At 58.4% G+C, this 15,843-nt stretch overlaps 1 protein-coding gene across 2 annotated transcripts in view; it reads right to left on the bottom strand.

The window, feature by feature from the left end:
- Positions 1–405: 405 nt before the first annotated feature.
- Positions 406–15,843, bottom strand: part of WDR27 (WD repeat domain 27) — a 141,861-nt gene continuing 126,423 nt past the window's right edge. The window contains exon 12 of one of the 2 annotated variants that reach the window (XM_089332420.1): positions 406–1,903. In XM_089332420.1, coding sequence (XP_089188546.1) covers positions 1,826–1,903 — 78 coding nt within the window. In that variant the 3' untranslated portion in view covers positions 406–1,825. The remainder of the gene's footprint in view (positions 1,904–15,843) is intronic. The other variant, XM_089332419.1, reaches the window with a different exon arrangement.

Genomic DNA, 15,843 nt, shown 5'->3' with positions numbered 1-15,843 from the left:
TCTGGTAACCCGGTTTATGTAGAAGGATGTCACAGTTCTTAGGAAACACACATTACCGTGTTTAAGCATAAATAATTGTGTCTCCAACTCATTCGCAGCCGGTTTTGAAAAGTGAATTTACACATGTGTAGTCCAGTAGAAATATGCAAGCCACATGTGCACTTTTAAATTTTTTAGTAGCAATGTTAAAATATAAGAAGGGGCCGGCACTGTGGCACAGCAGGTTAAAGCCCCAGCCTGCAGTGCCGGCATCCCATATGGGCACTGGTTCTAGACCCCACTGCTCCACTTCTGATCCCGCTCTCTACTGTGGCCTGGGAAGGCAGTGGGGGATGGCCCAAGTCCTTAGGCCCCTGCACCCACATGGGAGACCAGGAGGAGGCTCCTGGCTCCTGGCTTCGGATCAGCTCAGCTCTGGCTGTTGTGGTCACTTGGAGAGTAAACCAGTGGAAGGGAAGACCTCTCTCTTTCTCTGGCTCTACCGCTCTCTGTAAAAAAAAATAAATCTTTAAAAATATATATATGTATATATATAAAGAAACAAGAGATTTCACTTTGCTATTAGATTTAAGCCAGTATATATCATTTTAATACATACGACTATAAAGCTTCTTAATGAGAAAATGTATCTTTTGTACTTAAGTCTTCAAAATCTGATGTGCATTTTAGAGTCATAGAGTATCTAATTCTTTTTTAAGATTTATTTATTTTACTTGAAAGGCGGTTTACACAGAAAGAAAGGGAGCAAGAGAGAGGTCTTCCATCCTCTGGGTCACTCCCCAGATGGCCACAATGGCCAAGGCTAGGCCAGACCGAAGCCAGGAGCCAAAAGCCAGGAGCTTCATGTGGGTCTCCCCCTGGGTAGCAGGGGCCCAAGTACGTGGGCCATCTTCTGCTGCCTTCCCCGGTGCATTACCAGGGAGCTGGAGAGGAAGCGGGCAGCCTGGATGCAAACCAGGGCCCATGTGGGACGCTGGCGTCACAGCCGGCAGCTCACCCACTCTGCCATCTCAGTTTGGACCAAGTTATGCATCATCTACTAAACAGCTACATGTGGAAAGAGTGAGAGAGAAGGAATGGGAATAAATAATAAAACAGAAAATGTAAATAAAATCATTCTCTTATCTTAGTAAAAAGTACATAGAATTATTACGATTTTCTGTAAGCTTCAAATGAAATCAAAATCTTCAAATTATAGTAAGAATTAAAAAATAAGAATACAGTGAATGATTTTATGCCAGTAAGTTTGAAAACCTAGCAAGCAAGCAAAGTTCAAGAGAAATATCTTAACAAAATAAACCAAGAAATGACTTAAAGCCAGAATAATTGTGCAACAGCTTTAAACTTTTTGGCCTCAGTACCCTTTCGCACTCTTAAAAATTATTGAGTATCCCAAGGTGCTTTATTTATGTGGGTCATATCTACCAACACTTAGCAAATTAGAAATTAAAACTGAGGCTGTTTAAAATTTACTTATGAATTTAAATTAAGAATGATAATTTCCTGACATTTTTGCACAAGTGAACTATTTTATGAAAATAACTCCATTTCCCAGAACAAAAGATGAGTCTGGAGACGGCCGGCCTGGCTTTGTCAGCTCCCACTAATGGAAGACAGCTGGGCCGCTTCCTGCCCCCGCGCAGGCTGTTGCAATCTGCCGTTTGGGCTGGAGATGTGAGCTTGGGAAGGAAGAGCATTTTCAACGGTTGTTTCGGCAACTGTGACTCTCCCTCTTTGATGCCCTCCAAAACAGGACGGCCGCTCGCGCCCCAGAGGTTCTGTGATGGCAGCACTTGAAAGCACTTCCGTGACCTGCTCGTACTGGTCAGCATGAGCAGCGGCTGGTCTCCTCCACGTCGAAGAGTCCACGCCAGGGCAGACGCTGCAAACCCTCACTGATCATCTGGAAAACATCAGTCCGCTGAGTCACACGGACCTTCAAACACTGACAAACCACACATGCAACACGGACCTGGCGACCATGTCAGCAAGCTGCAGCAGAGCTGCACGCCCTCGGGGCGCCGAGCAAGCCCTGGGCAGGAGCCAGCAGCCGCTGAGGAAGACAGCCGCCCCCACCTGACCGGGAGCATCACACCCTGCGGCACACAGGACAGACTGAACACCTCCCCGAGCCTGGGGCCGCGGAGGCGGAGCCATGTCCCCGCCAGGCCTGCTGGACATGGCGCCCCAAGCTCTTGCAACTGCCGGAGGCAAAAGTGAGAAACACACGCAGGTTAGACAGGAAAGAAACTTCTCTGTGTGCAGATGACACGCGTGTCTACGGAGAAAATCCCACGGAGCCAGAAAGGGGGGCAGAGGAAGGAGGCGGAGGAAGGAGGGGGAGGAAGGAAGGGGGGAGGGAGGAGGGGGAGGAAGGAGGGGGAGGAAGGGGGGAAGGAGGGGGGAGGGAGGAGGGGAGGAAGGAGGGGGAGGAAGGTGGGGGAAGGGGGGGAAGGAGGGGAAGGAGGGGGAGGAAGGGAGGAGGAAGGAGGGGGAGGAAGGAGGGGGAGGAAGGAGGGGGAGGAAGGTGGGGGGAAGGGGGGGAAGGGGGGAAGGGGGGGAAGGAGGGGAAGGAGGGGGAGGAAGGGAGGAGGGAGGAGGGGGAGGAAGGAGGGGGAGGAAGGAGGGGGAGGAAGATGGGGGTGAAGGTGGGGGAGGAAGGTGGGGGAAGGAGGAGGAGGAAGGGGGGAGGAAGGAGGGGGAGGAAGAGGGGAGGAAGGAGGGGGAGGAAGGAGAGGAAGGAAGGTAGAAGGAAGGAGGGGGAGGAAGGAGGGAGGAAGGAGGGGTGGGAAGGAGGGGTGGGAAGGAGGGGGAGGAAGGAGGGGGAGGAAGGTGGGGGGAAGGAGGGGTGGGAAGGAGGGGTGGGAAGGAGGGGGAGGAAGGTGGGGGGAAGGGGGGGAGGAAGGTGGGGGAAGGAGGAGGAGGAAGGGGGGAGGAAGGGGGGAGGAAGGAGGGGGAGGAAGAGGGGAGGAAGGAGGGGGAGGAAGGAGAGGAAGGAAGGTAGAAGGAAGGAGGGGGAGGAAGGAGGGAGGAAGGAGGGGGGAAGGAGGGGGAGGAAGGAGGGGGAGGAAGGTGGGGGGGAAGGGGGGGAGGAGGAGGAAGGGAGGAGGAAGGAGGGGGAGGAAGGAGAGGGAGGAAGGAGGGGGAGGAAGGTGGGAGGAAGGAGGGGGAGGAAGGAGGGGGAGGAAGGGGGGGAGGAAGGAGGGGGAGGAAGGTGGGAGAGGAAGGAGGGGGAGGAAGGGGGGGAGGAAGGAGAGGGAGGAAGGTGGGGGAGTAAGCCAGGGAGAGAGACGGGAGGCAGGGAAGTAGGGTTGGGGAGTGACAACCTCACAGGAGTAATAACTAAACTCATCAGGATCACAGCACAACACCATTACATAGACTCAACCTCACTTCTATATACTAGCAATGACCATGTGGAAATCCACTTCTAAAATATGTTATTTAAAATCACCCCAAAGAAAATTATATACCTAGGTGTAACTTTTTTAAACACACATATGGTATATATATATATATATATATATATATATGGTGACAATTTCAAGATGCTGAAAAAGAAATCAAATATTGAAATAAATGGAAGCAGAAGCCATCTTCCACGTATTAGAAAATTCAGCGTGGTAAACAATGTCAGTTCTCCCAAACTGTTGTTCAATGCAATTCTTACCAAAATGCCACTAATGTTTGTGCAGACACAGCTCACTCTACCACAGGGAGCGGAATAGGCGGGAAAGAACACACAGCAGGAGTCACCGGGCTCAGCCTGGGCCCAGCTTCCTCACACCCACTAGTCCAGGCGGCGCGGCGGTGCACAGCCACACCATGCAGATCACGGAATGGGATGGAGACAGAGAGAGACCACACATGCTGTCTGAACCAGGCCAAAGAAATTCAGCAAATGGTGCTGGAGCCCTCGATATCAAAAGATACCCCCAAAAATGGACATAGATGTTGCACTTTATACAAAATTACCTCAAAATCAATCACACGGGGGCCGGCACTGTGGCTCGGGGGTTAAGCCCCCTGTGATGCCGGCATCCCCTACGGGCACTGGTTTGAAATCAGGCAGCTCCACTTCTGATCCAGCTCCCTGCTGATGCGCCCGGGGAAGCAGCGGAAGATGCCCAGGTGCTGGGGCCCTGCACCCACGTGGGAGACCCGGATGGAGCTCCTGGCTTCAGCCTGGCCCAGCCCTGGGCATCGCGGCCATCTGGGGAGTGCCTGCAGCTCGCGCCATCTTCCGTGGGCACCCCTCCCTCAGGAGGACACTGCGGTCCCAGGGCAGCACGGCCTGACCTACAAGAGCAGTTTTGCAAACTCCGCGTCTCTTGTCCGTGGCCGCTGAGCCTGGCTGCTCACCTGCAGGAGAGGGACGAAGCCCGTGTCTCTGCTAAGCGTAAACAGTGCGGCCCGGCCGTGACACTTGTCTGCAAACTGCAGGAGAGCAGTGGCCCAGAGGACGCAGCCACAGCACCCGCCTCACCAGGACACCGTGCAGCCAGGACCCCGCGGCCGGCCCCGGGGGAGCAGCCTCTGAGCTGGGCCTGTGTGCCTGCACGTTCAGCCATGCGCTGGCAGCTGCACTTCAGAGCAGTCATCACCGGGAAGTTCCTCTACCGGGGGGCTGGGTCACCCCGAGGGACCGCCAGGAGCACAGGCATTGCCGGAGCCCACTGCTGGCTCAGGGGCAGCCAGACAGCGCCCCTGCTGCGTCCAGAACCCCTGCCCCCCAGGGACACACTTTTCAACGTAAGCTGTCACGTCCAGGAGAATCACACGTGGCAGCTGTACACTGCTTTTTAAAGACCTATTCGTTTGTTAGAAAGTCGGGGTTACAGAGATAGGGAGAGACAGAGAGAGAGGTCTTCCATCTGCTGGTCCACTCCCCAGAGGCCACAATGGCTGGGGTCGGGCCAGGCTGAAGCCAGGAGCCAGGAGCTTCATTCGGGTCTCCCACGTGGGTGCAGGGGCCCAAGCACCTGGGCCACCTTCTGCTGATTTCCCAGCCCATAGCAGGGAGCTGGATCAGAAGTGGAGCAGCTGGGATGGGAACCAGCGGCCATATGGGATTCCGGCATCGCAGGCACTGGATCTACCTGCTTGCTGATAAACACCGGGCTGGCCCCGGCTACACACCCTTGATGACAGGAGTTTTCTTGGAAAATAAATGGAAGGACACAGAAGAGCCAAGGCCCGGCCACAGGGCCAGCTGACGTGTGGGGTGCCAGCCGCCAATCACGTGGAAACTGGACCCGGCTCCATGCGGGCATCACGCCTGCGCTGCCCCGGTGCCCCTGGGTTTAGTTAACAGACACAGATTCAGGCGTCTCCAGTCCTCTGGGACGAAGCGCGGGCTGAGAACCCTTCTTTCCCAAGGCCGTGTCCCTGCTGTGGCCAGGACCCCCGGGCAGTGGCCCTCGGCGTCCACTCATCTGCCTCTCCTGCTTCGCATCCACTCAACGCCAGGCGGGGAGGAGCAGCCCCGTCTTCTGCGATGTCCCCAGCCGCCCCGCCCTGTCTTCCTGGCCTTGGACGCCGTGCAGACAGGACACCTCCGATTCCACTGCTTTCACAGAAACACTGCCTGAGTGTGAATTCGTGCGTGCCTCACTCTCTACGTCCCAGCACTGGCCGTGAGACAAACCCCGTAGGAGCCGCCCTGCCCCAGCCGTCGGTGCCTGGCAGGAGCGACCCTGGCGGCTCCCTCGCGCAGAGCTGGTTTGTGGAAGGACGCGTCCAGCACGTCTGTGCACTCAATGGAAGAGACCCTGCACTAGTGGTTCCCCGGTGCCCAGACCACGCTTCAGGGACCACACGGGAGGCATGGGCTGCAGCCGCTCCTTCCCAGGCCCTTGGCCGAGCCCCTGGGGAGGGGGAGCAGGGGCCCCAGGCCCGCAAGGCCACGGGCAGTGCTTGCACCCGACATACCTGCGCGGCCCGCAGCCACCACGCACTGGCGTGTTCCTCCCCCTCCTCACCGGGCTCCTCGCGAGCGCCTCAGTCTCCACTCAGTTCCATCGGTTCCTTCACTAGCTGTCTTCACCCTGCAAACTCCCATTCTTGCCTCTCTTCTCTGATTTTAACTACAGCCTCCACTGCCTCTGTGTTGAGCGGGGAGCGGGGAGGGGAGCAGCCCGGCGAGCCTCAGCGATGGGCGTGGCAGAGCCCTCGAACTCTCCACGTCTCAGGGCGCAGTGAGCGCATCGTCAGCTGTGTGACATGAGGCTGTCAATCAACACTGAACACACAAATGCCTGAGGATGGGCGACCAAACAGCTCCTACGCTGGGCACTCAAAGAAACCCGACAGCTCCAGCTCGGCCTCCAGCCCTGCCTGGCCTTTGTCCGTGCACTGCCACCCAGCCCACGAAACACCTGTCTCCCCACATCTGTGCTGACAGCAAGCCCGGGACACGCGTGTCCCCACGCCCACGTGACAGCAAGCCCAGGACACACGTGTCCCCACGCCCACGTGACAGCAAGGCCAGGACATGCGTGTCTCCACACCCACGCGACAGCAAGCCCGGGACACGCGTGTCCCCACGCCCATGTGACAGTAAGCTGCAGACATGCGTGTCTCCACGCCCACGTGACAGCAAACTGCAGACATGCGTGTCTCCACGCCCACGTGGACACGAGTGTCCCCACATCTGCCCCAACAGCAAGCTGCAGACATGCGTGTCTCCACGCCCACGTGACAGCAAGCCCGGGACATGCGTGTCTCCACGCCCACACGACAAGCCCGGGACACGCGTGCCCCACGCCCACATGACAGTAAGCCCGGGACATGCGTGTCTCCATGCCCACACGACAAGCCCGGGACACGGGTGTCCCCACATCTGCCCTGACGCAAGCCCCGCAGGCCAGCACGCCCGCAGCGGGGAAATCTGCCAACAAGAACCCCATCCTGCTGCATGTGGCTCCCAGCAGCACCAGGGTCAGTCAAGGGGCTTCCAGGGCCGAGACCCCAGGGTGAGCCCGTGGCTGCCAGCAGGCAGGGCCATTAGGGCAGGTGAAAGGAAGGAGCTGGGATGGCAAAAGCAGCTGTCACACCTCCACCATGGCCAGCACCAGGCCGCTGTCCTCAACCCCGCCTTTGCACAGCTCGTCGGCCGCACGCTCCCGGCAGGTGTGCGCCGGCACCGGCAGGACTGTCTGCTCGTGAACCGCTGCCCTCACTCCCACGGTTCTCTCCTCGCCGAGTTTCCACAGCCCAGCTCCACGCCATGGGAGCTACGTTTTTGGTTAGGAAATAGAAGTTAAAGAGCTACCAGAACCTTGCCCAGGTAACACCGTAAAGTCCAAGAATGCTCCCGTTCACCGCTAGGGCCAACAAGGCTGCTGGCTCGACACCTTCTGGACGCGGTCTCAAAAACAGGCCGCAGCGGCCCGGCTCCAGGCAGCGCAAATCCCCAGCTTCCAACTGGAGCGTCCGCAACAGTGTTACCTTTAAAGCCTTGTTTCCCACTAGGAACCCTCTGTGTTGTTGTGTTGTTGTGTTTTTTTTTTATTATTATTTATTTGACAGGTAGAGTTATAGACAGTGAAAGAGAGAGAGAGACAGAGAGAAAGGTCTTCCTTCCATTGGTTCACTCCCCTAATGGCCACTACGGCCGGCGTTGCACTGATCCGAAGCCAGGAGCCAGGTGCTTCCTCCTGGTCTCCCATGGGGTGCAGGGCCCAAGCACTTGGGCCATCCTGCACTGCCCTCCCGGGCCACAGCAGAGAGCTGGCCTGGAAGAGGGGCAACTGAGACCAGAACCCGGCGCCCACATGGGATGCCGGCGCCACATGCGGAGGATTAACCTAGTGAGCCACGGCACCGGCCCAGGAACCCTCTTAAACTGAGCAGGGCGCCCCCTCCCCCAGCCAGAGCTGCACCCCAGTGGGTATCTGAACCCAGGTGGCACCAAACCCTGCAGGCTGGCGCCTTCCCGTCTTGACCAAGCACCTGGCCACCCGTTCTGCAGCTGGAGGTGTGACAGCCAGCGGTGCAGGAACTCCTTTGCCTTCTCCACAGTCTGCTGGCTGAGCCATTCCTGCAGATCCAGTGACCAGCGTGAGGCCTTCCTTCCTGACGTTCGAACGCACCCTTCCACACAGGAAGCTCTCTCTGCCCCCGAGGGGCCACTGCAACTCCTGGCTACAAGCCCCGCGGACTCCAACAGCCGCCCTGGTAACCGCGACGGCCCCTCGGTGCCTAGTGGGGCGGGGGCACTGCGATACGGCCACGGGGAACACGGGGGGGCTCTTGAACGATGCACTGTCTTGCACACTCCACCTTGGAGCCCACAGCGTGAACGGCTTCAGAACGCGCTCGGGCCCCTGCTGGGCTCCCGCGGTGATGCAAAGGCCTCCGGACCCACAGCTGGTGGGCCAGGACTTGGGTGCAAAGGCCGTCTCCACTGAGCTGCAAAGCCGCCTACCTGGCGGGCCTCAAAGCATCCGTGCTGCTTCTGAGGTCAGCTTCCAGGTGCCCACGGGCGCTCCGTGTGGGCCTGGGACGGGGCATTGGTGTGCCAATGACGGGCACTCCGTGTGGGCCGGGATGGGGGTTGGTGTGCCAATGACGGGCGCTCCGTGTGGGCCTGGGATGGGGGGGTGGTGTGCCAATGACGGGTGCTCCGTGTGGGCCTGGGACGGGGCATTGGTGTGCCAATGACGGGCGCTCCGTGTGGGCCGGGATGGGGGGGTGGTGTGCCAATGACGGGTGCTCCGTGTGGGCCTGGGACGGGGCATTGGTGTGCCAATGACGGGCGCTCCGTGTGGGCCGGGATGGGGCATTGGTGTGCCGATGATGGGCACTCCGTGTGGGCCTGGGATGGGGGGTTGGTGTGCCAATGACGGGCGCTCCGTGTGGGCCTGGGATGGGGGGGTGGTGTGCCAATGACGGGTGCTCCGTGTGGGCCTGGGACGGGGCATTGGTGTGCCAATGACGGGCGCTCCGTGTGGGCCGGGATGGGGCATTGGTGTGCCGATGATGGGCACTCCGTGTGGGCCTGGGATGGGGGGTTGGTGTGCCAATGATGGGCGCTCCATGTGGGCCTGGGACGGGGCATTGGTGTGCCAATGACGGGCGCTCCATGTGAGCCTGGGATGGGGGCTGGTGTGCGGATGACGAGCGCTCCGTGTGGGCCTGGGATGGGGCATTGGTGTGTGGATGACGGGCACTCCATGCGGGCCTGGGACGGGGCATTGGTGTGCGGATGACGGGTGCTCCATGTGGGCCTGGGACGGGGGTTGATGTGCGGATGACGGGCGCTCCGTGTGGGCCGGGATGGGGCATTGGTGTGTGGATGACGGGCGCTCCGTGTGGGCCTGGGATGGGGGGTTGGTGTGCCAATGACAGGTGCTCCGTGTGGGCCTGGGACGGGGCACTGCTGTGGGGATGCAGGAGGGGCTTGGGGTGTGTGTGTGTGTGTGTGTGTGTGTGTGTTGGGGGGCGCAGGGCACAAGGGGCGTGATCACAGAGCCTACAGCCACGAGGGACCTGGACTGACACTCGGGGTGGCCCTCCTCCTCCTCCCCAGGTGCAGGTGCCCCACGACGGACCAGGACTAGGGCTCTGTTCCTCCTGGGGCACACGCTGCCCATCAGCCTCAACACAAACGTCAGAAGGAAGCAGGCGGCACTTTCATCCTTAGAAAGGAAGAGAAAGGCTAGCACATTCTATGCCAGGCCGGCACTGTGGTGTAGTGGGCTAAGCCTCTGCCTGTGGCACCGGCTTCCCATACAGGCACTGGTTCATGTCCTGGCTGATCTACTTCCAATTCAGCTCTTTGCTGTGGCCTGGGAAAGCAGTCGAAGAGGGCCCAAGTCCTTGCCTCCCCCCATAGCCAGAAGAAGCTCCTGGCTCCTGGCTTCAGATCGGCCCAGCTCCAGCCATTGTAGCCATTTGGGGAGTGAACCAGCAGATGGAAGACCTCTCTCTGTGTTTCTCCCTCTGTCTGTACCTCTACCTCTCACATAAAAAAAAAAAAGAAACTATGCCAAGTTTTGGTTGAAACTTGAACTATCACCAAGGATGAATATGAGAAGCCTGGAAGGCAGGCACAGGGAGACCAGCTGTCCGTGGCAGGAAGGGCCCTGGCCCTGGGCGGGACCTCCTGCTTGCAGCCTCTTCATAATGTGGCAAGTGAGGGCCAGGGTCCCCCTCAGCCTACACAGGAATTTCAGGGCTCACTGGCACTGCCACGGGAGCCGGAGGACGGCTGCTGGGCCGCTCTGGAACCCCTGCAGGGCACTGCCTTGGCCGTCCTGAGGCACAGCGTGGGGACGCTAAGCACGGGCAGACGCTCTGCAGAGGCACGCAGGTACCAGGGAGAGCACCAGGTGGGAGCTGAAGGCCTGGTTTCACTCTACAGGTGGCCACGGAGTAGATCTGAGACCTCCCATCCTCCTGATTCCGCGGACGGGCAGGTGTTCACGTGGAGTGAAGACATCACTGCTTATGCTCCGCGAAGTGCTGCCCTGCTAGTTCTGCTAAAGCTTAGCACGAGCACACGGGAGCACGCGCCCTGACGCCGTGATGTGATAACCAGAGAAGCAGCAGCAAACAGCACACCCCTGGCCGGAAGCGCAGGGCTGCTCCACGCCCGCACACGTGCCCCCACAGCCTCACGGTCCGCAAGCCTTGGCAGGGCCACGTGGCACACGGCACAGGTGCACACAGTGCCCCGAGGAGAGCACGAGGAGAGCGTGCACAGGACGTTCCTCTGAGCACAAAAGGCAACACGGTGCCGCAGGTTGTGCAGACTTTGCCAGCAAGCTACTGCTGTGCCGCGATTAAGAGCCCATTACTGGAACAAAAGCAATTTTGTAAAAGATATTTACGAATTTATTGGAAAGGCAGAAGGGAGGGAGAGAGAGGGAGAGGAGCAGGGGAGAGGAACAGAGAGAAACAGAGATTTCCATCCGCTCCTTCACTCCCCAAGTGTCTGCAACAGCCAGAGGCAGGCCAGGCGAAGTCAAGAGCCCAGAACTTCACGGGGTCTCCCACAAGGCTGGAGGGGCCCAAGCACTTGGTGCATCATGCGTTGCCTCCCTAGGTATGAAATAACAGGGGCCGGCGCCGCGGCTCACTAGGCTAATCCTCCGCCTAGCGGCGCCGGCACCCCGGGTTCTAGTCCCGGCGGGGGCACAGGATTCTGTCCCGGTTGCCCCTCTTCCAGGCCAGCTCTCTGCTGTGGCCCAGGAGTGCAGTGGAGGATGGCCCAAGTGCTTGGGCCCTGCACCCCATGGGAGACCAGGAGAAGCACCTGGCTCCTGGCTTCGGATCAGTGTGGTGTGCCAGCCGCGGCAGCCATTGGAGGGTGAACCAACAGCAAAGGAAGACCTTTCTCTCTGTCTCTCACTGTCCACTCTGCCTGTCAAAAAAAAAAAAAAAAGGGAGAAAGAAAGAAATAACAGGAAGCTGGATTGGAAGTAGAGAGTAACTGGGACTTGAACCAGGCTTCCTTGTTATGGGATGTGGCATCACAAGCTACAATGTCCACCTCCGACCTTTTTAAATAACAGAATACAGGAAAACCAAATAAAAAGATGAAGCAACGTAGAAACTTAGACAACACAAATATCCAGTACTTTGGATCTCAAGCTGTTGTGGCCACACAGTGGGTGCTGTCACTGTCACTGGCCCCTGCATTCCAAGTTCAGGTGGTGCTGCCCCGGCAGCTTCTGGTTCGGCCAACACGCTTACGTCACACAACCAGGAAAGGAGACGGGACTTCCCCTGGATGGGCGTCCTCTTACAGCCCGAGTTTAGGCATCACACACGTGGCCCCGAGTGCTTCACCATTGCCGTGGGTTCAGCTGAAAGATTGATTTCTGTATTTGAAAGGTGAGTTCCAGGGAGAGAGAGAGACTGAGTCAGAGAGACAGAGAGAGAGAGAGAGAGAGAATCTTCCATCTGCTGGTTCACTACCAGGAGGCTGCAAAAGTGCTCCGCCCATCAGTACCCACACCGGCGGCCAGGGTCTGAGGCCCCGAGTTCGGGGAAGCGCTCAGCGGGCAGCGTTTGAAGGAGCACTGACAGCCGGCAGGGGAGAGCCCTAAGGAGAGAAAGGGGGGCACACGCAGGCAAGCAAGGGTGCCCCAGGAGCAAGCGGATCCCACTCGCCAGACCCAGCCCTGCGTGGGGCCCTCGGCAGCCACGCTGCGGGCACTGAGGCCTACCGCGGTGAGCAGGCTGCAGGGGACGGCTCTCCCTGGTGTTTGTCGCTGAATCCTTGGGGGAACAGGCACGGAGAGCGACAGAGCCACACATGCCTATGACGCGCCTGAAGTAACTCACAAAACCAGCCTCCAACTGCACGGACCGTCCAGAACAATGGGCTCTTCAGACTGTGGGGCATCCCAGAAGCCTTATCCAGGACAGACAATAACTCTCTTCACTAGACAAATGACAACCACCTCTTAAAATTATAAAAAGGTTGCGTTCTAAACAAGAGATTTCACCCGTGGAGTTGACTTCCCTGGAAACACCTGTGAGATTCAGTGGCAAACAGAAAGCACCGTCAACACACGTCACCAGAGGATGACCCCATGGGAAAAGACGCTGCCTCTGAACCCCGACACCACCCCTGGTGCTGGAGTCAGGGCCTGGTGCCCCCCCAGGGCAGGTGGCACCTGGGACGCGTCCTCCCTGTAGAGCAGGGAACCCTGGCGGGTGTGGGTGAACCACGCGCAGGGTCGCGCCGCACGGTGCTGGCTCTGAGGGCGCACATGGCCACGCTGGGGACCCTGCGTGGCAGGAAACCCAGCGGTCCCAGGAGCTGAGGTGGCTTCCAGTCCCAGGCCGTGAGAAACAGACCCTCAGTCCACAATCAAGAGAGACGGAAACGGGCCCTGGGCTGAGCGGGCCTGGAGATGTGGCCCCAGAGCCCCTGGCGGCATCCCGGCCCCACCTGAGGGGCTCTGAGCCCCCGAGGACCCAGCACCTCTGGCCCAGAGAATGCAGAGACGCCCAGATAGCAAACGGGGGCTACTTTTCGTGACTACATCAGCAGGCAGCTCTGGATGGCCAGGCAGCCTGAACCCGTGCAGGAACGGCAGATTTCCTAGAAGCACGGTGATCCGAGCAGCCGTGGGGTGGAGAGGGCCCCCGGACACGCCACGGAATACGAAGTTAGACTGCACAAAATTCAAAACTTCTGTTCACCAAAGGACACTGCTATCTTATAGCAGGCCACGAGTCAGGGGGGATATTTGCAATACATACAACTGACAAAGGACTAATATCCAGCATACACTTTTAAGATGATCACAACTCAATTAAAAAATTAAAATAGGTCTAATTATACGCTGAAGTGCAGTGTCACTCATTATGGAGGACATGCAAATCAAAACACACCTCATCCAACAGGTAAAATTAAAGCCTGGAGCAGTTAAGTGAGGCCAAACAAAGGACACTCACCCACGGCCGGCAGCCGTGCCCAGTGGGACGACCACTTTGGAGAACAAACGGGAAGTTACAGTCACATCAGGCAGCACCCAGCAGGGAGAGGAGGGCCCGTGTGCACCTGACACACGACAGCGCTGAGGAGCGGAGGACTCGCTGGGCCGGGCTGCACCCCCAAGGCGGACGGCCCTCAGCTCAAAGGAAGAAAGGGACGAGCAAGGCAGGCAGAGCCCCGTGGAGTTCAGTAGCATCAGACCACACCAGGAGGCCGAACGAGGAGGGACCATGCCGAAACCCCCACCAGCGGGCCGAACCGAGGAGGGACCATGCCGAAACCCCCACCAGCGGGCCGAACAGAGGAGGGACCATGCCGAAACCCCCACCAGCGGGCCGAACCGAGGAGGGACCATGCCAGAAAGACAAGACTGATCCCTGCGATGGGCGATGCAAGGGCTCTGCCCTAGGGGGTGGAAGTGAGTGGGGGGGGGGGCAGGCCCAGGCCAGTCCCAGGGCCAGCTGCACCGGCTGCAGCGCGGGTCACCTCAGTTTCCCTGCGGTGATTACATCGCACAGGGGAGTCTGAGATCACCTTCCCAGCTACTTGGAACTCCCAGCCCTTCCAGCCCTTCCTTCCTTCCTTCCTTCCCGCCAGTCTCCCACTTCTGATTCCTATTCTAGAACACTCGCTGCATTTTATTTTTATTAAAAATATCGAACCACAGAAAACGCTTCATTTCCGCGCCCTTATTTGAAGTTGGTCCGGACAGAGGCTTCAACCAAAGACTGAGGCTGCCGCCACGCTGCTTCCTGCGCTGAATGCCAGCTGGGACGTGAGGGACGTACTGAGCGCTCGCGCTGATGGACGGATGCGTCTCCCAGGCTTTGCAGAAGCTCTAGTGTCTAGAAAACCCTTTCGGCTTTATAGCATTTTATGATTGCAAAAATCTATGAGAATATTGAGTAAATCATGTCAGCCTGTTTCCCCACTTGATGTAGACATGCATGGCTTCAAACAGGCAGATGTGACCTGCGTTTCTCCAGAAACCAGTCTAAAGCAGCATTCCTCGTCACCCGTCTCCTGCAGAGCGCTACCGCGTGACCCTGTTCTCGTGTTCAAAGTGCGTGGACTGGTGACTTCTGTGAGAGAAGTCGGTCTTTTCCACCAAGCTGAAGGGATCCATCCTAGGTGGCTTCCCCAGCTCACGGCGTTCAGACTACAGGGAGCTGTGCAGGGCCCACGTCCTAGCCACAGATGCCCCTGCCGCAGCCCACAGCAGAGACCCTCCGCTTACCCAAGGCCTGCCTGCCAAGTTTTCACCAGAGTTAGAGAGACGAAAACTTGTCGTTTGTGGTCAAAATGGGGCATGGGCTGACTTGACCTGCCACTTCCTCATGCTGCCAGTTTAGACAATCGCCAAGCAGACTGAGTCCCCGTCTCAGCCAGTGAGACAGCAGGCCAGAAGCCCCGCCCGGGACTCATAGCCCTCTTCCCTGTGTGTCCCTGCTCAGCACCAGGAGTTCGAACTTCCAACCATTCGAGCCTCTGAATTTAGAACCTCCCCACTGTGTAAGTCTACCACGTGACACACTAGCTTCAGGGAGCATCCGTCTGACCCACTGGGCTCACGAAACCACACTTCCTGCAGATCATGAGTACCCAGGGTTCGCGTTCGCGTGATGGCCCAGGCTGGGAACGGAGCCAGGGTGCACAAGTGGACAGCACGGCTGAGGATAAGCCGGGGTCCCGCGGGGATCCAGTCTCCCTGGCACATCGAGGAGGCCAGTGGCTGAGGCCCTGAGTGCGGACAGCCGAGCGCCTCACAGTCTTGACCAAGATTTCGCCGCTTCTGCCAGAGGCCTACGGCACCGCCAGATAATGGGCCCGGGCTGCCGACGCAGACTTCCAGACTCTCCCGCAGGCCTGCTAAAGAGAACATCCGGGAGAGGGGCCCAGACGTCTTCCCATTTCAGAAACACTGTGACAGAGATTTATAAAAGAACATTTTTCAGACCATGACTTTCCAACCCAAACACCTGTCACTCGGCTAATGTAAACTCGGTTCTTGCCCAGAGTTCCTGCGCGGTGAATCCACAGCCTGACTTTCATTATGACTCCCAGCGGTGGGAGGGAGGCCACTCACACGCAAACTCCAGAGTAAATTCTGCCAGCCAGGACTCGGGTCCAAACCTCGGGTTTGCAACGCAGAACAGAACGCGCGCCATTTAGAGGGCGCAGACCTGATGGGCCTGCAGGCTTTGCAGTGAGGCAACAACACCCGTCCAGGCTCCTAGCTCAGCCTGCTGCCCTTGCTAACACGGCTTCAGCAGCAGAGCTGGGCACAGGCCCACCGGCCATCTCCACAGGCCGTCCCCGCTCTCCAGTGAAAGGCCAACACGGCGAGCACCACAGGTTCCGGCTACTATAAAAGCCAGCTGAATGCT

Source organism: Oryctolagus cuniculus, chromosome 5, assembly GCF_051225735.1.
Source record: "Oryctolagus cuniculus isolate XC-2025 breed Fujian yellow rabbit chromosome 5, ASM5122573v1, whole genome shotgun sequence".
Lineage (NCBI taxonomy): Eukaryota > Metazoa > Chordata > Mammalia > Lagomorpha > Leporidae > Oryctolagus > Oryctolagus cuniculus.
The sequence above is the reverse complement of the archived record's forward strand: the minus strand, read 5'-3'. Positions and strand labels throughout refer to the sequence as shown.